Genomic DNA, 21134 nt, shown 5'->3' with positions numbered 1-21134 from the left:
CTAATGAGTGCACAATTTTGTATACTCATCGTGATGGGTCAACCTGGCCTTGATGCATTCTGCAAGCTCCTAGGCTGGACATAGATACCGACTAGCTGGCTGGCAAATGAATATACAGCCCCAAATGTCTAATAATGTACTATTTATAGCTTCAGCATTTTTGGGCCTTCAATAAAGGATTACTCTTTGTACAGCCATCAATACCACACATAACCACATAACCATTGCACAACACTGTGACCTTGCTTTTATATCACAGTTCAAAGTAGGAGTGCGAGTGTGAATGGTTGTCCAACTCCTTGTGCCTTGCAATTGGCTGTGATTGGCTGACCACCAATTCAGGGTGTCCCTGCGATTGGCTGACCACCAATTCAGGGTGTACCTGCCTTATGCCTTGAGTCAGCTGGGATAGGCTTACTCTGACTGACTTAGCATAGGACAGAAAAATCCATTCATTGTTTTTCAGTACCACCTATCCTCACAACCATTGCAGGGTTTTCTGCGGCTTATCCCAGCCAACTATAACTGGCTAATTTGCAGGGCATGGAGAGAAAAATGCCTATGTATTTATTGATGTCATCTTCATGCATCTACTGGAGAAGTATGGCTAAAAGAAAAGCAGCACTATTGAGAGAATAGACAGTTGAAAATCAAGAAATCCAATTTGATGGACCAATTATTACAATTTAGATTCGCACTAAGTGGATTTCCTACTTTCCGAGGCTTTAGTAGCTTGTTGGCTGTATGAGAACTGAATGCAGCATGGAAAATATCACCATAAACGCCTTGAGGTAGACAGACCTCACACAGTGCATCTCTGGTCATAAGTGAGCTCACGTTCATGTGTGTTAGAAGAACAAACACAATCTGTTTGGCCTTTTGAGAAAAGCAAAAAAAAATGTTAGACCTAACAGCTTGGGTATCTGCACACACACTGTCAGAGGCAATAAAAAGCCACAAGCAGGCTTGGTGCACAAGTGTGCCCACAGTGTTTTATGGATGTCTCTTTGTGCTCACAGTTGGCTTGCCAAAGCCAGACGTGTCCTGGACAGACCTCCTTTGCCACACCTGACAGTGCCACTCAAAATGTGACCACTTCAGTGGCCTCAATTATCAACGCTGTGTAGACACAGAGCAAGGTCTGAAATATCCTTAGGCAACTTTCTTTTTATAATATAACAAAAACTTCCAGGTAAAAAAGTGTCAGGACCCACCAAGGCTATCAATGCCCAAAACAGCCATCAACATACTGCACAAAGTGCCACTTTGTTCTTGTCCGTAGGCTATAAAGGTTAATTTTGGGCATAAAGTGAGCGGAATTTCTGAGCTGAGGGGTAATGTCTGACAAAATTATCAATCACGTCTATACGCTGAAAAATGCAGGGATGCAGAGGGAGACTGAACACCAAGGTTAATTTTAAGAAGCTAAAATTATCATGGTTTCCCTGGGCCATATTATAGGTTAGGATGTCCAGGGAGACGCTATTTTTCAACATGTTCAACAACAGTGTGCTGGGCAAATGTTTTTTTTTGGGCTTTTGTGTAAACCTTGATTATGATCCTTCGTCATTCTAGGACAAAAAGAATTACAAAAGCCCAGAATTAATCAACGTACAAAATCCATTTTTTTTCAGGGGGTTATGTAGAAAAAGAAAAAGGGCAAACATTTGAATGAATTAACAAACAAACAAAAAAACTAAAAAATCAGAAGCAATTAAAAACTTATTAAATCAGACAAAAGAAATTGACAAAGATAAGCACTGTCAAATAATGAGTTTTCTGAGCTTTGCAAAAATATTTTGCTCATGGGGCAGAGTTTGTTATAGGGTACAATATCCTTCAACTTGCTTGCAAAATGACAGAAAATTATCTATGAAAAACGGAGCATGTCCTGTAGAAAGTTCTGCATATTAAACTAGGGATTAAAGACACCTGAAGTATGCCATACTGCTATCCGGGTGCCCATCAAGACAAAAGGGCTTCCCTTGGTATATCGTGGTTATGCATAAGTGTACATGATTCAATTTGCAAAGACAAAAAGTTGCATAATGACGCAGTAAACATTGACAATTGAATGGCATCTCCTAATAGAATAATATTTTTAGCAACCAAAAAAATAGCTTCACCTAATCCCGCTAGAACAAAAAGGGATTAAAAAAATGCATGAGCTCCCCTGAGGCCCACAAACTGCTGACCACATGAAAAGTAGAGCACATCTTTGAGGTTAAGCGATGGCATCTTTAAATTAAAGCGTCTCATTCGGCAAACTTTCCCTTCAGGCAACTTTTAGGAAATGAAGTGTCTCGCTTTGCCGTCGATTCGGCCAATTTCCAAGTCTTTGATTTATCACACACTGGCGCTCCCAGTTTGGAAGGTAATTGAAATCCAAGCGGTATTTATGCAGGGAGAGATCCACTTGCACACATCCTCAGCTGTCACTGTCTTCAGTGTAGCATTGTGAGCACATGACAGATTGTTAGGACTCTTCTGCCAGACAGCTGTCTGGAAGAAAAGGGCTGTAGTGGGAGGAGGGTTTGCTAGGGTGAGCTGCGGTGGAGACACATTAGATTGCTGTCCCCTCGGTAGTCAATCACGGTTGTTTATATACCTACTCAGAATAGCCTGGTCAGCTCTGCGCTCCAACACTGATAAAACATGCCCAGCGTAGCTCCTAAATCTTGCCTTAAGTCCTTGTTCACTGAAAACCAGTGGTGGAAAGTAACAGAGTACAAACACAAAAGATACGTATCTTTTTGCAAATCACTTAAAGGTGACTTTCATAAGATTTGTGGCTATTTTATCAGGTTTCAGAGGCAATTTTTACTGAAAATACTTTTAAGTCGGTCATTTTTGATTGCAAATGAAAAGAGAGGGATTCTCATTAAGATGCGGCTTATATTTAATAGTCACTTATATTTTGCTCTCATTGGGCGTTGATAAGCTGGTCTGTCAGAAGCAAGTATTCATGTTATAATGACTTCGCATGGATGCTGGGGAGTGGGTGTGTCATTTTGAAAGTGAACAAGCATGCAGAGTGGCTGAAATAAGAGATTTCACTTGACACAAATGCATGTGTCATTGGCCACAACATTTATCGAGTTCATAATCACACAGTATTAAGTACTGAGTATTAAAATGAACAACACAGAACCCTTAAGTTCTAAATCACAAATCTCCTAAAATAAAAATATTGTGTGAAAGAGCACTTTAAGAAAACCATGATAACCTTTGATAAAAATGTATTAACATTTCCAAGGTGCAAGCTATGGAAAATAATCTGCAAAAATGTGATTTTGAGTGTGCATGTTGAACTACATACATGAGAAAGTGATTTTCCCGTGCCGAAGTATAAGCCTATTACTGGACTATCTATTTTATAAACGCACAGTCTGTACTTTTACTTAACTAAAGAGTCTGAGCATTTCTGCCATCTCAGCTGAAGATGTGCAAAAACAGCTGTGTAAAAATCTACTGATGTTCTCTCACCGCAGATAGCAAAGCCATCGTTGATGGGAATCTAAAACTTATCCTGGGTCTCATCTGGACTCTTATCCTGCACTATTCTATATCCATGCCAATGTGGGATGACGAGGACGATGAAGAGACAAAGAAGATGACACCCAAACAGCGTCTGCTCGGTTGGATCCAGAACAAAGTGCCCCAGCTCCCCATCAACAACTTCAATCGTGACTGGAGGGATGGCAAAGCCCTTGGAGCTTTGGTGGACAATTGCGCTCCAGGTAAATATTCACTTGTACCATTTGTAGCAGCTGGCTCATTTAGTCCACCTTAAAAAAGTTGGTAACAACATTCAAATAGCCATGTCATTTGTTCATGATATTGCCCATTCATAAGTTAATTTGAAATTAAATTAATTAGACAGGACTGTTCACACTGTTTTTAGCAAGTGTTCAAATTGGATCTGGGCCTTTTCAAACTCGGCCGCATCATTGACTCATCTGACAAGTTGCTGTGGCAACAAAGATGTCCCGGAGGTCCGAAACCCATCTGATCTTGCCATTTAGTGTACTAGGTGTCTCTTAGTTTTCATCGTTGCTAGGAAGGCAAGGCCAAGCAGAGTCCATTAGGTCATTAGAAACTTTAACACCTTCCAGAAAGAACTTGCCATCTTATTATCTGTCACACACTTAAACGTCAGCCTGTGTCATCTGTCTTTAGAGAGCAGGTAGTTTCAGAGGGTTAGTCATGTCTATGTGATGTCTCAGCCAGCTGTCCTGCAATGACTGAATCTGTCATCAAATCTGAGGCTCAAGGTTCTCTCTTGCTCTGCTGTTGCTGCTATAACTATACCCCCAAATTTGGCCACCATTCTTCCTTCTCATGCTTGGCAGGGCATCAATAAGAAAAAAAATCCACGTGGTATATCGCAGAGACGTGTGTAGAAGCCACAGAAAAACAATCCACAGTCCTCTGGATGGGGGAAAGTATTCAAATATTGAGTTGTTTTATTTTATTATGATAGTTAATTCTCTGGACTGAACATTAGATAACAGGTATTTTCTGCTCCGAATTTTGCAATGTGTACCTTTGTACTTAAAGTCAATGAAAAGAGACGTGACTGTCCTTCTAACCCTGACCGGCCTAAATCAGGAACACCCAAAAATGTACTACCATGTAGTGTATTTCCCAATATTTGCTTGTTTTCAGTAATTACTATACCGTCAAAACATAGTATTTAGGTAAAATGATTTAGTTGCACATCTCCGCATGCAACTTCGATTAGAGAACCTCTAAGTACAGCGTAAGTACTTTTGCCACCTCTGCTGATGACAAATTTTCCCTAGCCAACTGTTAGGAGTTCCCTTGCTGGTGTGAATTTTAGAAGCATAAATGGAGTTGAGTGCAAACCCTTATTTAACTGTGTTTACACATGGTGTGGGGAGACGCATCTCTAAGTGCTGCAATGCTGCCCATACAAGGTTGCGTTGTTTCATCAGCCTGACTTTCTTGCTGTATGACAGGAGACAACATGAAGCAGCTCTGTTTGCGTTTGCACACCCCTATAAAAGAAAGCATCTTAAATCGTCTACGCTGAGATAAAATCAATTTTGAAAATAAAAAGGCTGGTGTAGGCCTGTTTTAGTGCACCCACTGGGTTTTTAGACAATTAAACGGACTCCTTGCTTTTACAATGCACTCTCTACAGCCTTGCCACTAAACTGTCTATAAATATCTTAATGTATTTAATTCAACTTCTGTTTAAATGTAAAATTTTACTTATTCAGTCTCCTTGGGACTGACTGTGATTTATTTATTAATTTTCTGTGAAATTTCAAAGGCCTTGGTGGAAATCAGAACTGTAGGCAGAATACAGGACAAGGTTCTGAATATTACTTTTGATTTGATTTGCAGCTTCAATTTATATTTCTATCATAAGTATGGAAATAAATCTGCTCAGAAATGACATAGCCTTATAATTGGTCATTTTAGTTCGTTTTTTTTTAAATACCTAGTCAAAAGCATCTTTCAAGGTGCACAATCAATATTTTTTTTCTTTGTAGAAACCGGATTGTTCTCTACTAATTATTATCCAAATACTTTCAATTTATCAGTATTTTCAATATGAAATTGATTTAGTATCCCTGCATTCATCACATTTCTATAGTATCTTGCATTGAACTTGAAGCCAGACACTCTCCATAATCAACACTAATCCAATTTAGTTATTAGCTGCCCAGAGCATGCTAGCCATAGCATGTTCCTCGCACTTGTTTGTTTTAAAGAGCCAACAGACGGCATGTAAGATGTTGGAGCTGAAAGTGCCATAGCAGTGCTAGCGCTGGCCCAAGCAGAGTCTCATTATGCCATTGGCAGTGGAACTCCAACCTGCACACATTTGTGCATCAGGTTGATCTAATGGCTTGTTTGCATTGTGCTAGGTTTGTGTCCTGATTGGGCTGAGTGGGACCCCAACCAGCCAGTGGAAAATGCAAGAGAAGCCATGCAGCAGGCAGATGATTGGCTGGGTGTGCCTCAGGTGAGTTGAATATCAATAATAATCATCTAATTTTGCTGGGAATGGTTGGTGTAGCTAGACCAGTGTTTCCAAAACACTTAAATGTGGAAGTACCGAAATGTACTTAATTTCAACTAACTCGGAAATCAGTTCTGAGGATATATTAAAGGGATCACTGCCCAGCAAGAAGAAGTTGTTTTTCTTTACTTGCAAACTGTAGCATTAGGCTGAAGTCATGCAACTCTTAATATTGTCTTGCATATAACAGTTTTTTAAGTGTGAAACAGCATCCCTAAAAATGTTGAGGGAAATACAGAATAGCGAAATAACACTGCAAATCAGAGCAACGTGAGACTGTGCAGAAGGAAGGATAGAACAAATAAGATTGCTTTTTTATGCACTGCCGTTAGAAAACTAAGAACAAATTATCCCCTGTTAAAAGTTGGTCCCTGTTTAAAATGAAAGTTTTTACAAGCAGAAGATGCTTTATGGTGGCATCAAAGACTTTACAGTGTCAGAGATTTTTATTTTCGCTCTTTTAAAGACCTTTGAGCACCTCCCAAGCAGGCTCTGAAAGATTGATCTAATCTGCGTCGCTCAGAATAACGATGTAATCAGAGCAAGGTTGCATTCTTCCATTCCATCCCTTTTTAATGACCCTTGCTGTTCTCCGGTCCACTGTGCAGGTTGTTTAGTTGCACACTAGCTAATCACCACAAGGATAAGCGCTGGCCAGATAGCTCGAGGGTGGATGTCATGGCCCTGAGGGTTGGGAGTGGGGGGTGGACTAGATTCCATTGCGCTAGCGTTAAGGAGATGTGGGAGAGGTCTGGCTAAGTATAAATCCTCGTGGCTGACTTCTAGAAGGCAACAATCCTTACCCTGCAGAACCAGGGTTAAATATATCTGGCTAGAGTCATTGCTCTGTGGCAGTGAATGATTGACAAAGTGTTAGAAGTAGGAGAGGAGTGAGTAGAGGTGCTAATAGATATGTTTATTTTCTGTCTAATCCCTATGCACTATGGTTATTAGGAAGGGGTCAGGCACTACTTTCTCCAAAGTATATCAAAAGGTGCTGGGCTCAAATCTATTGTCCGATTTTGTACATATATCGTTGATGTGTTGTTTGAAATATAGGTGATTGCACCTGAGGAGATAGTGGATCCAGATGTGGATGAGCACTCTGTGATGACTTACCTGTCGCAGTTCCCCAAAGCCAAGCTGAAGCCAGGTGCTCCTCTCAAACCCAAACAGCTTTTTCCTCACAAAGCCAAAGCCTACGGACCAGGTGAGAAGTCAAGTCAAGATACATTCTTATTTACAAAAATGTCTAAAAGCCTTTACAAATGTAAATGTTACAAATGCCTACACTTGACAAAAAAAATGTGACATCTCCGGGCCTAAACACCCAAGAGGGCAGAGACCCCATATTTTGAAAAATAGTAAACCTCGAGAAAAACCCCTCTAGTGGGGGATCTTCTTTTCAGGCAGACCAGGATACTGCGGATGCTTTATAAATTATGGGAATTCATAAAAACCTCGGGTTTTTTTTTGCCAAAGTACTAGTCTTTTTGGTATCTGACATCAGAACAGTGTTGGGACAAGTACTTCTTTCGTGGACATTCCTGTTGTAAAAAAAAGATGCATGAAAGGTGCTATTGTTTTTTTGCAGGTCTTGAGCCTCATGGTAACAAAGTCCTTCACCCTGCTGTATTCACTGTGGATACTAGTGAAGCAGGCAGTGGTGAGGTCCTAGTCTATGTGGAGGACCCCGAGGGACACAAAGAAGAGGTAAGTCTGTTATATAAAGCCAGGATATTTTTCAATGAATTCTGTCAATCATTTGTCTCTTTTTCTATAGGCCAAGGTGAAACCTAACAAGGAAAAAAACCGAACCTACACAGTAACTTATATTCCCAAAGTTGAAGGTCTTCACAAGGTTAGGAAAAAATGGCCTTCATTGTCCAATTAAGACCTCTCCAAATGATAGTTTGTAAAAATTGTCTTTTATTATATCCTTTAAATGTCAGGTTAAGGTGTTATTTGCTGGTCAAGACATTGACAAGAGCCCTTACTCAGTGAATGTGGCAAAGGACATGGGTGACCCCAGTAAAGTGCATGCCAGGGGACCCGGCCTAGAACGTACTGGGAATATTGCCAACAAACCCACTTATTTTGACATCTTCACAGCCGGTGAGAAACCCTTTTAACTTTTTGCAGAAAGAGAATAAGAGCATGAAAAGTATATTACAACTTTTATTACACATGAAGTAATAGTGAGTGATATATGCCCATCAGGCATTCTTATGGTCATATTTTCTGTGAGTTGTGGTCTTCCATCCACTGAAAGCTCACAACAAACAACTGCCTGCACGGTCCAACAGAGACTAATATTCATCCCTGTCAACAAGGTGCTGGCAATGGCGACGTCAGCGTGGTCATTGTGGATCCTCAGGGTAAAAATGACACAGTGGAAATCATTTTGGAAAACAAAGGCGACAGTGTTTTCCGATGCACCTATCGCCCTGTGACTGAGGGTCCACACGCCATCCATGTCCTCTTTGGCGGCCAAGAGATCCCCAAAAGCCCATTCCCTGTCAACATTGCAGAAGGTGAGCAATGTGTTGCTTTTATTTCAGACAATGGTGCATCTCAACATGAGGAATACGCCAGGGTGATCCTTTCAACCCGGTTTTATTTCTTTAGGCCTTCAACATTAGACCATAACCCTTCTTATCTGTCATTTCTAGCACCTACTGTTGCTCCTCCCATAGGAGCGCCATTGCAGATAATCCCTCAGTCAGTGCTCACTCCTCCTGGAACTAAGGGGGCCCCACCTAAAAAACCTGTTCGCCCAAGTTAGTATCTGGCCCACTGGGATAAGCCTTCGCTCAGCACTCAGCTCAAATGTCCCCTCTCTCCGCATCAAAAGAAATGTTCTCGATGTGGTCATGAGGAAGCTTTCACACTATTGGAGGTGCATGGTGCAGTGTAGTGCTTAGTCCAACTTTTTGTGGCCTGCCAGCTTGATAGATTAGATTCAAAGAAAGCACCGATGCAATGTTCATTTGTCCGTTTTGCCTATTTCTCTACTTTGTTCAACTTTCAACTGCCCTGTTTGCTGCTCGCCCCACGTATTTGCATCTGCCGGCATTCTGTCAGCGCATAGAAGCATTTACTGTATATCTGACGAACTGAATCTTTGTTGAAATTCTGCTTGGTATGTGTCTAAAACGTCAATGTGCAGTATGTAATTGTGAACCGCATCTTTTTCATTTACAGGACTTTTTTAATCTGTCTGGAATTCCAGTTGAATATTCTGCAACTAACATCTGTCTGCAATTCCAGTTGATTATTCTGCTACTAACACTGCTACCAACTGCAGGTTTTGCTGGATACCAAAATACTTTCTTACTCAATACTTGTTGGTATTCCTTCTAGCCATCAATCCAAATGCCTGCAGAGCTACGGGCAGAGGCCTTCAGCCTAAGGGCGTGAGAGTAAAGGAGGTTGCAGACTTCAAAGTTTTCACCAAAGGAGCTGGCAGCGGAACATTGAGCGTCACGGTCAAAGGGCCCAGTGAGTCAGACAGCTTTTTCATCTTTACTCCTCCTGATTTGGATTACTTCTCTCGTCCTAGCTTCTTGGCCAGGAAAATGCATACATGCATAGAATATATGTTGTCTTGACGAGGATCCATATTGTATTGTTTTTCCCAGCTGGAACGCAGGAACAAGTAAAAGTGCGAGACACAGGAAATGGCGTGTATGAATGCGAGTATTACCCTCTCAAGCCGGGTAAATATACAGTCGTTATCACATGGGGAGGTCAGCCCATCCCACGCAGGTAAAACTCAAAGGCTGCATTATGGCTATCGCAAGAAATGAAACAAAGGTAATAACGCCGAGATGTTTGTATAATTCATCTCTGCAGTCCATTTGAAGTGGAGGTGGGACCCGAAGCAGGTTTCCAGAAGGTGAGGGCCTGGGGTCCTGGTCTTAAGACAGGGATGGTGGGAAAATCTGCTGACTTTGTGGTAGAAGCCATCGGCACAGATGTTGGGACTTTGGGTAAGTCCGGACCAGAATCGAGACAACATTACCGCAAATTCTCATACATGACAGAAAACAAAAGACTAGACCCATTGATGAAAACATGCTCCAGAAAGAAAACCTTTTGGATATAGTTTAAAATCCTCCCCACATTTCAACTGAGTGAAAACGTTCTTATAAAAGTACTCAACAGCCCCTGCTCAGACACACTCACTATCAAAAATAGAGTGGTTACCATATATCATTGGATGTAGCGACAATTTCACCATTACATAAATTGGCTAATTGAAGTTATTCCCTCTTTTTTTGTGAAGGCTTCTCCATCGAAGGACCCTCTCAGGCTAAGATAGAGTGTGACGACAAAGGTGATGGCTCCTGCGATGTGCGCTATTGGCCCACTGAACCCGGCGACTATGCTGTCCATGTAATTTGTGATGACGAGGACATCAAGGACAGCCCCTTCATGGCTCACATTCTCCCTGCCGCCAATGACACTTTCCCAGAGAAGGTAACAAGTCCAGAATAACAAAGACATAAAAACAGAGATTGGTGTCTTTATCTGATACATCGAAATTTTTAGGTAAAAGCCTTTGGGCCGGGCCTGCAACCAACTGGCGTTACTGTGAACAAGCCAACCGAATTCACTATTGATGCCCGCATGGCTGGGAAGGGTCCACTCTCCATCTATGCCCAGGTATTTCAAAAGCATCATTTTCTATTACAAGACCCTGAAACATGGTATAAAAACATACTTTCCCCAATGACCCAATAAAGCTGCTTAAATATTTGACATTGAAGACTTGTATGGATTCACTGTAAACAGCTTGTGAGAAGTTTCGGGGTTGACTTGCTTTTGCATCCACTTAGGACGCCGAAGGGTGCACAATCAACATCAAAGTCAATGACAAAGGTGATGGAACATATCTGTGCACGTACACCCCCACCAAGCCTATTAAGCACACTATCATCATCGCCTGGAGTGGTGTAAATGTGCCCAACAGCCCCTTTAGGGTAAGATACATGCAGCTGCACTCAGACACTCAATACAAATAGACTTTAGGAAGTCAATGTTGGATACCTTTTCCATACTGTTTGAGCAATGGTACTTTTAGGTAGCAAAAAGTGATATGCTATCATCGACCTTAAATGTAAAGATGTATATTTTAATGTTACAGGAACTATCTAAAATTATTACCTTAAGTTATCAACAACTTCATTTTACCTAATTAAAACCTGATTTGACATGTGATGAGGGAAACATACATCTAGATTTGTTAATCAAACATTTATCAAATATCTGCCTTACATATCATATATAGGTGTTTGCCTAAGAGTGTTTAACATTATGCTCTTCCAGCTAGAAGTACTGCATGTGTGATGTCATGATTAAAAGGTCAATTAACAAAGACCTGGTCACCGCTCCCTGGTTGCTCAAGTACACTGTGAATTCATTAGGTGCAGGTCAAAGAGGGTTGTCATCCAGACAAGGTCAAGGTCTATGGACCCGGAGTGGAGAAGACTGGCCTCAAGGCTAACGAGCCAACATACTTCACTGTGGACTGCAGTGAGGCTGGTCAAGGTAAGCACGTATGAGAAAATGACAGTTAAAAAAATGACAGTTATAAGGAATTCAAGTACCAAGTCCCAATGAAAGGAGGTCTGTGAATTCTGAAAATAATTTGGTATAATTGTAACAAAAAAATGGAGTAAAAGCCTACTTGAAATATTCTTTTTAGCATTTTATTTATTCATAGACTCGAAATTTAGTTCATTCTTATTAAACTATTCTTCCTGCTGTGCACTGCTAGGTGACATTAGCATAGGAATCAAGTGCGCCCCAGGGGTGGTTGGCCCTGCCGAGGCAGACATCGACTTTGACATCATCAAGAATGACAATGACACCTTTACTGTCAAGTACACTCCCCCGGGACCAGGTCGCTACACCATCATGGTGCTCTTTGCTGACCAGGTAAGATTAGGGTTGTTATGTAACATCACCTTTGAAAATAGCAAGCTTTTTTTTTCTAAATATTAATGCATTTTCTCAATGCTCTCCTTGTCAGGAAATTCCCATCAGTCCATTCAAAGTCAAAGTTGATCCCTCTCACAATGCTGGAAAGGTGAGAGCAGAAGGCCCTGGACTCAACAAGACAGGTTTGTATTGTGGGAGAAACTAACATAACCAAGTACAAATATTTGAGTACACTGCACAAGTATGTTTATCAGGAACATTTATGAAATGTATAATTAACAGAGGCTTTATCTTCAAATTTCTTATCTGGTCAAAGTAGGCTAGTTGCAACTCATTATATTATAGATGTCTGCAGTTATGTTGTTTATATTATATCATAGGGCTAAGTAATACCATAATAACTTGCAAATGAACTAGATATTCTTTCATGTGAACAAAAATGTAGTAATGTGGCAGTGGGACCTTCTTTAGCCTTGTACAAAAAAATTAGGTAACAGTTCAAGGCTATCACTACACAAATGAGCAGTATTTTATGTTCTAAATCATGCATATTTTCAGTAACTATCTTCAACCGTATAATAAATTCAGAAGCAGGGCTCTTAATTTACATGAAAGGGTTGAATTACAAGAACCACTCTTGCCACTTTGAGGTTTGGCAATTGAATCCACCCACATACTAACGGTACATCTGAGCAGCATTTGTTAAACAGAAGAAATATGCATGTGATCGCAGGTGTGGAGGTGGGCATGCCGACCCACTTTACAATCTACACAAAAGGAGCAGGCAAAGCCAAGCCAGAAGTGCGCTTCGCAGCCTCGGGCCCAGGAGAGGTCATCCGTGACTTTGAGATAATCGATAACCATGATTACTCCTACACAGTCAAATACACAGCTCTTCAACAGGTGCGCTAGTTTTTAAGTCCATTTGTGTTTGATTTTGGATGCAGACCTTGCTCACCATAATGATTTCCTCTTTTAGGGAAATATGGCAATCACAGTCACTTACGGATCAGATCCCATCCCCAAGAGTCCCTTCCATATCACAGTGGCTCCACAGCTGAATATTGGAAAAGTCAAAGTTGAGGGATTAGATACCAGTAAGTCCAATTTGCTATCTCTGAAATAACACAGATACTTGCTTCATGAGTGGAGTAATTTATTTTCTTCCTAATTTGCTTCCAAAATTCCATTCAATTTTACTGACAGAGCCCCAAATCTTAGCTTTCAAGTAAGAAAAAGGAAATAATTATACGTAAAACTACGGAAATAAATTGATTTTAACTCCGGCAGACAGCTGAGAATGTTGTTTGACCTAAGAGGAAATTAATTAGAATCTTTCTGCACCCACGAGTTCTATTTAATTAACCAGATGTGCAGTGCCAATAGTATTTCTGGAGCCAGCATGTAACATCATTGAGCTTAGGTGCTGGTACATCACCTGGGGTTTGTCCATATCAATTGCAAGGAAAAGTAACTAAGAGACCTAAAAACCATGACTGGATTTGCAACCATGCAACATATTTGCGAAACAACTTCATTCATTCTTTTCATCCGATTTATCTGGCCCCCATTCATAATACCAATAGTATGGGTGATATCCCCGTAAAATCACCCGACTGTGGTTTGGATCAAGACGACAATGTATTCTATGTACATAGTGACATCATTGTAGAAATAGGTTATCTTACACATAAAGTCCAGTTGCAAATTGTATAAAGAGTAAAGTGCCACATTAAAGGTTAATGACATTTTTTGTTCCAGAAGTGGAAGTAGGACGGGACCAAGAATTCACAGTCAACACAAAGGGTGCCGGCGGGCAGGGCAATGTAGGCGTGAAAATGACCTCACCCACCGGCCGACCAATTCCGTGCAAGCTGGAATCGGACAAAGCCAAAGGCCTTCACAACGTGAAGTACATCCCCCCGGAGGAGGGGCAGTACAAGGTGGAAGTCAGCTATGACGGAAACCCCGTCATGGGGAGCCCCTTTGGGTTGGAAGCTGTGATGCCTGCTGATCCCTCAAAGGTAAATGTTCATGAAAGTGCTCTTGAACTACTACAGTAAAGTTTGTTGAACACATAGAATGCGGTCCTCAGTAACCAAATAATACGTAATGGGCCCTCATGGAGCAATCATATGAATGTACTGGGAACCCATTAAAGTTTTCTTTAACACACTTTTTAAAGTATTACTTCATGCCAAAAAGGAAACTATCACATAGCGTTATGGTCTATGTACTTTAAAACCCAAATTCGAATGAGGATTCTGTAGCAAGGCCATAATTAGATAAAATATAGGGAAGTTCATCAAATATAAAATATGAACTAATTTACTCATGCTTGACAAGATTTTTGTGTGTGTTTAGGTTCGAGCATTTGGCCCGGGACTTCAAGGTGGTATTGTAGGGAAACCAGCTCCATTCACTATTGACACAAAGGGAGCGGGAGCAGGTGGACTAGGTCTGACAGTGGAGGGTCCTTGTGAGGCCAAAATTGAGTGCCAAGACAATGGCGATGGAACATGCTCAGTAGCCTACTTGCCCACCGAAGCTGGAGAGTACAACATAAACATTCTTTTCGCGGAGCAGCACATCCCAGGGTCGCCTTTCAAGGCAGCCGTGCGATCAGCCTTTGACCCCACCAAGGTCACGGCCAGTGGGCCAGGCCTGGAGAGGGCCAAGGCGGGTGAGGCCGCCACCTTCACTGTGGACTGCACACGAGCTGGCGATGCCGAACTTAGCATCGAAATTATCTCGGACACCGGAGCTAAGGCTGAGGTGCACATCCAGAAAACGGCAGAGGGAACGTTCTGCGTCACATATATCCCACCATTCCATGGCGCGCACACCATTACCATCAAATATGGAGGTCACATGATCCCCCAGTTCCCCAAGGTTCTGCAGGTGGACCCCTCTGTGGACACCAGCGGCGTGCATGTCTACGGGCCAGGAGTAGAGCCAAGAGGTAAAACACCATAATAAACAGTTGATGTATTTTAAAAGTGCAGAGCTAGATTGATTTACAAGCTCATCCACCTTCTCAAATATATATTCATTGGTAATAGGTGTGAAAGATGATTTTGAATCAATTTTTTTCCCTAAAATATCAAACCTGAACATCTAATACCATCAATCACTAATATCAAATGGCAATACCAGTACTGGGGTAGGTCGCAGTTGTGTAATATGGCAGCACTAGATAATATTAGTTCCTGGTATCTTCATGTTTGATTCTTTCCATCTCATTTTTTCCTGCTATCCTGTTGACTATTTGCAACCAAAACGTTTGATGGTTTGTTGAAAATTTCCCTGTATCTTAAATAGTTCAAGAGTTCTGCAACCCTTTAAAAAGACGATTTTTTACTTTGAGTCAACTAAATTAAGTTTGGCCCATTTTCAAGGGGAGAATCGGCTTAATAATTCTGCACACTTTCATATAGAGTGATGATCTGAGATAGGCCACACCCTAATCCCATTACACAAATACACATCAACTGATATGCATGGCACCTAACAATATTTCTTTTTATAGTCCTCAGAGTTGTAAATTATACATAACACTATGATCTGGTAAAACTTTGCCTCTTGCCTAATACAGAAGTATTGTGTAGACTGGAATGTATACTCTGTCAGTGACAGGTTACCAGTTAAGAGTGTAGCCCACCTCTCACCTCAGGTGCAACTCTAATGATACACATTAGAAAAAGGATGAAGTAATAAAAAGAAATAAAACAGCATGACTGATTAGATATTTGTTTTTGCTAGGGAATAAATCATTAGGCTAAATATAAAACATTCAGTGTTGCAGTGGATGGGCTTATAAAAAAATCAATAGCAGAAGGTTTTTGCTTTGACAAAGGGCTTCAATACCGAATGACAAACCATATTAAGGGAATGCTTTCTTCCCAGGAGTCCTAAGAGAAGTCACGACTCATTTTATCGTGGATGCCCGCACTCTAAACAAGGTTGGAGGAAAACACGTGAAGGCTCGCATTGTTAACCCCTCAGGCACCACCACAGATGGCTACATCACTGACAAGGCCGATGGCACCTACAGAGTGGAGTACACACCTTTTGAAGATGGTGAGAGCACAAAAACACAAATGTTTGTTTATTACCATTTGCTCTTTTTTAAATATTCGAAAATAGAAACGTGTCTGCCTATTTACCAACTGCCAATATTTCTCAAGCCTAAACATCACTCCATATTTTCGTCAAAACACATTAGTCCAAAGCTTCTCACTCTATTACACTCCACTATTCTGCCCCAGTGCTTTCCCAAGCTATAACAACAAGACACTTCGTTGTGGCCATACCAGAGTAAGATATTGTGCTGTTTAACATTGCAGCCATGCAGTCCAGCATAAAACATATTGCACGTTCATTTTTTTGCCAGCAAAAGCTTTTAGTGGACTAACTAGTCTTCCCAAGTATCAAAATAACTGGGTGGAAAAAAAGACTCCAAGTTTTTACAGCACAGATCTCCCCTTGACCGAATTCATGTCGATTAGTTCTCCTCGTATTTACTCATGCCAAGTCAAAGTCAAGCTTCCAATGTGTATACGAGTTTCTTCTCCTTTAAGATAGATGAGAGGAAGCACAAATACATGAAAGTTATCTAAAGTTAATGTAGAGAGCCTACTTTTGGTCAGAAAGAGTCAGATGTGTTCTCACTTGTAAGCTATGCATCCAGAACTCTTTACAAGGCAGATACAATAGTTTACACTGATCCCAGGAAGACGGTCTTGTCTGACAATAATCCTAATATCTGATTTCATCAAACATAAAAAAATACAATTACAACCAAGAGTTGATTCAGTGCACTGCTGGGGTAAGCGAGAGTGGGGAAAAGTCAATGTGAGAGATTTGGGGAGGGGTATAAATACAGAATGATGCACTGCTTCAATGATGTGAGGGCCAGAGAGCAAGCAGCCAGGCAGGCTCTGAGTTATAAATAGTCTGCTCTGGAACAGAAGCTTTTAAACAGGCAGGTATGTGTGCCCAAGGCTCCTAGCGCACTTGCCATACAGTTGGAATACGATAAGGGTTATTAATAGTGATTTTTAACACCAAGCGCAGAGATGATGCAGTAACAGAATAAAAAAAGATGCATGAAATTGTGAACATAAAGTACATTTGATTCTTTTAATTTCCTTTTCGATTGGTGTCCCTTCGTGAAAAGCTATGTTTTTCACGTTTTGTCTTATAAACATGACTAATTCAAAGGACTTGCGTACAGGCATGCATCTGATCGAGGTACTTTATGATGATGTACCTGCACCCAAGAGTCCCTTCCGAGTGTCGGTGATGGAAGGATGCGATCCCACCCGAGTAAGGGCATATGGACCTGGCCTAGAGGGAGGAATAACCAACAAGCCGAACTGCTTTACTGTGGAGACCAGGTATTGACAAAATCGATTGTTACTCAATTGTGTCACCTTTGGTAATGTCCAGAGTTCGAAGTCACCTCTCCCAACACTACTATGACTACCACCACCACATCGACTGCTACTAGTACTACTATTACTACTACTACTACTACTACTACTGCTACAAAATCATTTTAACATGCTGTGAATGCATATCATTGAATTGCAGAGGTCCAAATCAGGTCGGCACATTTTCTTTTGGTATATTTTTTTTAAATACATTTTACATTGAACTTTATTTCAACAGTTCTTATGACAGACTAATAAAACTGATATGATCATGACATTTCACCTGTCATAAAGATGAAAGACTGTTTATTGAAGGTGTCATTCAGTGTTTTTCAATAAATTATGTCACTTTTGATGCAGAGTTGACATTGTCTCAAAACTTTGGGTTAATGGATAAACATGTTTCAATGTTTTTAGGGGTGCTGGCACTGGAGGCTTGGGCCTAACCATTGAAGGCGCTTCTGAGGCCAAAATCTCATGCAAAGACAATAAAGATGGAAGCTGCAGTGTGGAGTATGTCCCCTTCACACCTGGTGACTATGACGTCAACATCAACTACGGTGGCCACCCTATCCCTGGTAGTCCCTTCAAGGTGCCAGTCAAGGACCCAGTTGACCCCAGCAAGGTCAAATGCTCAGGTCCTGGCTTGGGTTCAGGAGTGAGAGCACACATCCCTCAAACATTCACTGTGGACTGCACTAAGGCCGGACAGGCTGGGCTAGATGTCAAACTCTTTGGGCCAACAGGTAGTTAGGCATTTTTTTGATGTGTTGTTTAATTCTAATTTGGTCTGTAGAGTACATGCACCATGTAACACTTACGTATATGAAGGTACCATGGAACCAGTGGGGGTTAAAAACAACGGTGATGGAACCCACACAGTTCATTACACCCCAGCTCAAGATGGACCGTACACTGTGGCAGTCAAGTATGCAGAGCAGGAAGTCCCACATAGGTACATGGCCATGTCATGGTGTATATGACTTAATCGTAAATAACAATTTATTTTAAAATTAATTCACTTTTTTCCCGAAAGGCTTATTCTCAGAAAGTTACTTGAGCCTATCCCAGCTAACTATAGCAAATTTCAGAAGCCAAAGGCATAGCCAAAACTTGGTGAAACATCATTGTTATGTAATGAGTACGGCATTGAGAACTTGGTATTATATGCTAAAAATTGAGTGAAAGTATTTGGTTTCCTTTGTAAAATCCCCTAAAAAACATTTCCTTGATTATATGTGAAACAATGGCAGCCTAATTGTTAAACTTTCAAATAGTGAGTCTTTTATTATCAAGCAGGACTGGATTGATTTATCTTATCTGTACTATCACAGCCCATTCAAAGTAATGTCTCAGCCTGGGCATGATGCCAGTAAGGTGCGAGCCAGTGGGCCAGGTCTGGACAGCAAAGGCGTATCAGCTAGCCTTCCTGTAGAGTTCACCATTGATGCCCGTGAGGCTGGCGAGGGGCTGCTCACAGTGCAAATTCTGGTCAGTCAACCTGATGGAGTAATGCGATGTCAAATATACTATACAGCTCAATTTCTTCAACTTCCCCATATAACCCGATATGTTCCATTGACAGGACCCCGAGGGCAAGCCAAAAAATGCAAGCATCCAAGACAACAGAGATGGCACCTACACTGTGTCCTACGTACCTGACTCTATCGGCCCATACACTATCACCATCAAATATGGAGGTGATGAGATTCCATACTCCCCCTACCGGATTCAGTCAAATCCCACTGGAGATGCCAGCAAGTGTCTCCTCACAGGTAAATCCATTAATTCCTCGTTACAATGCCATTTGAGAAAAGTTAATGATAATGGAATATGAATCCCAGACCCTTGCACATTGAAAATCCTTGGTATGTCAAACTTGTAGCCCTTTGCAACAATGAAAAGTAGCGCTCACTTTTGTCTGACCTCAAACAACTGCCGCCTTGACGTACACAGCACAACAACAAAAGCAAACAGAACATTCACCATTCTAAATTATGTTGCTCCAAACTACTCGTGTGTGGTACTACACAAGAGGCACACAACTTTGAATTCAGTTGCCCGTGCCTGCTCTAACAATCAATGTAAGATAAAAAAAAAAAAAAAATCAAAAGATAAATGATGATATTGTTTGAGTGATTTATGTACACTTATCTTTTCTTTTGCAGTGTCCATAGGAGGACACGGTGTCTGTAAGTAATCTTTAATCTTAATCTATGGAATTGCAACAAAATCGTTAAAAAATAATGTCTCCAACCCATCCCTCTCTGCTGAATAGCGGGCCTTCAAAAGCTGCAGACCTCTGAGGATACTGTAATCACGGTGGACGCCAAAGCTGCTGGCAAGGGCAAGGTGACATGCAAGGTGTTGACACCGCAAGGGATGGAGCTAGACATGGATGTGGTGGAGAATCGCGACGGGACCTTTGACATTTATTACACTGCTCCTGAACCTGGCAAATACGTGATCACCATTCGATTTGGAGGACAGAATATACCCGAAAGCCCCTTTCATGTGGTGGTAGGTATACCAAATGTGAATTACCCCTCTTGACTAAGAATTACAATAAATGTGTGTAGTCCTTGTTTAAATTTTGTCTACCTTTGTGAAACCACATTGGTATTTAAATTGCTTTCTTTTAATTTTATTTCTGCAAAGATACAAAGAAAAAAATGCAATGGCCTTGAGTGCTTTACACTAACAATTAAATCGTTACAGGACACAGAGAAAAATGTTTTAAAATAATTTATCATCGCTTGTCTTCTTCTTCCTTTTGTATTTTTTCGCATTTTCTTTGGGAAAATCATATTTCTTGTGTTCCTAAAGGCCTCAAATGAACCAGTTGCTCCCCGCGACACAGTGGATCCTCTCTTCAGACCCGTCAACTTCCTTGTGCCTTTCACACCACAGCAAGGAGAAATATCAGGTACCATGCGCAAAAATAGGAAACCCTAATACACTCAAAGTAACATTCTAAACTAATTCTCTGTCACTCTTAGGCGAGGTCCGGATGCCTTCAGGCAAGACGGCCAGGCCGCATATCACAGATAACAAAGATGGCACTATCACTATCAAGTATCAACCAACCGAGAAGGGCCTGCATGAGATGGACATCAAATATGACGGCAACCACATCCCAGGTCCAGAAATGTACCTCATACTACATTACAATGCAGTTCTATAAGATACTATTTGGTTCTTTGACTTTGAAAATGGTTTTGCTTCCAAACAGTAGGTTTAGAAGAGAGCAAGTATTAATCTATGTTTTTAACGTTTACTAATTAACAGTTAAACTTGAGAAAGCAATTTGTGTTGGGTGTTGTTTATAATAGTGTAAATGTTAAATCAATTGACACTGACCTTAAATGCTATGGAATTAAATTAATTGCATATCTTGAATTTGGCATAGTTTAATCCAGTCAAAATGTGCAAAATAGAAGACACTGATTATCTCTTCAATTGAGAACTTAAGTGTCAAAATTTAAGTTTGAGTAGACATAATACGGTACATATAAAATATCTTTCAAATTTGAGAAATTTACTTTGGTGTATTTACTAATTCATGAGTCTTTGAAAAATAGAATAAACAACTTAGAATTGAATTGTTAGTATGGTTTGAATTGATGAAAATTATGGAGGCGGTAAATATGTCCTTCAAAAAGATGCCCTAATTTGGTTATTTTGTTATAGAAATAATT

At 40.8% G+C, this 21134-nt stretch overlaps 2 protein-coding genes across 4 annotated transcripts in view; one reads left to right on the top strand and one right to left on the bottom strand.

Moving 5' to 3' along the window:
- LOC144211672 (filamin-C-like) overlaps positions 1–21134 on the top strand; it is a 30952-nt gene that overhangs the window by 2037 nt on the left and 7781 nt on the right. For both annotated transcript variants that reach the window (XM_077739092.1, XM_077739084.1), the window contains exons 2-31: positions 3492–3740; positions 5901–5998; positions 7115–7265; positions 7650–7768; positions 7839–7916; positions 8008–8170; positions 8389–8589; positions 9419–9556; positions 9697–9823; positions 9911–10047; positions 10344–10537; positions 10610–10723; positions 10897–11040; positions 11485–11608; positions 11838–11998; positions 12093–12183; positions 12735–12904; positions 12981–13098; positions 13763–14025; positions 14366–14963; positions 15908–16081; positions 17238–17400; positions 17854–18182; positions 18268–18391; positions 18771–18927; positions 19022–19211; positions 19605–19628; positions 19715–19956; positions 20263–20362; positions 20436–20576. In XM_077739092.1, the coding sequence (XP_077595218.1) occupies positions 3492–3740; positions 5901–5998; positions 7115–7265; positions 7650–7768; positions 7839–7916; positions 8008–8170; positions 8389–8589; positions 9419–9556; positions 9697–9823; positions 9911–10047; positions 10344–10537; positions 10610–10723; positions 10897–11040; positions 11485–11608; positions 11838–11998; positions 12093–12183; positions 12735–12904; positions 12981–13098; positions 13763–14025; positions 14366–14963; positions 15908–16081; positions 17238–17400; positions 17854–18182; positions 18268–18391; positions 18771–18927; positions 19022–19211; positions 19605–19628; positions 19715–19956; positions 20263–20362; positions 20436–20576 (5082 nt within the window). The remainder of the gene's footprint in view (positions 1–3491; positions 3741–5900; positions 5999–7114; positions 7266–7649; positions 7769–7838; positions 7917–8007; positions 8171–8388; positions 8590–9418; positions 9557–9696; positions 9824–9910; positions 10048–10343; positions 10538–10609; positions 10724–10896; positions 11041–11484; positions 11609–11837; positions 11999–12092; positions 12184–12734; positions 12905–12980; positions 13099–13762; positions 14026–14365; positions 14964–15907; positions 16082–17237; positions 17401–17853; positions 18183–18267; positions 18392–18770; positions 18928–19021; positions 19212–19604; positions 19629–19714; positions 19957–20262; positions 20363–20435; positions 20577–21134) is intronic.
- LOC144211700 (uncharacterized) overlaps positions 7189–21134 on the bottom strand; it is a 99345-nt gene continuing 85399 nt past the window's right edge. For both annotated transcript variants that reach the window (XM_077739125.1, XM_077739133.1), the window contains exon 7: positions 7189–7254. In XM_077739125.1, the coding sequence (XP_077595251.1) occupies positions 7218–7254 (37 nt within the window). In that variant the 3' untranslated portion in view covers positions 7189–7217. The remainder of the gene's footprint in view (positions 7255–21134) is intronic.

Source organism: Stigmatopora nigra, chromosome 2, assembly GCF_051989575.1.
Source record: "Stigmatopora nigra isolate UIUO_SnigA chromosome 2, RoL_Snig_1.1, whole genome shotgun sequence".
Lineage (NCBI taxonomy): Eukaryota > Metazoa > Chordata > Actinopteri > Syngnathiformes > Syngnathidae > Stigmatopora > Stigmatopora nigra.
Note: the sequence above shows the minus strand (reverse complement) of the source record. Positions and strands in the feature narration are given on the sequence as shown.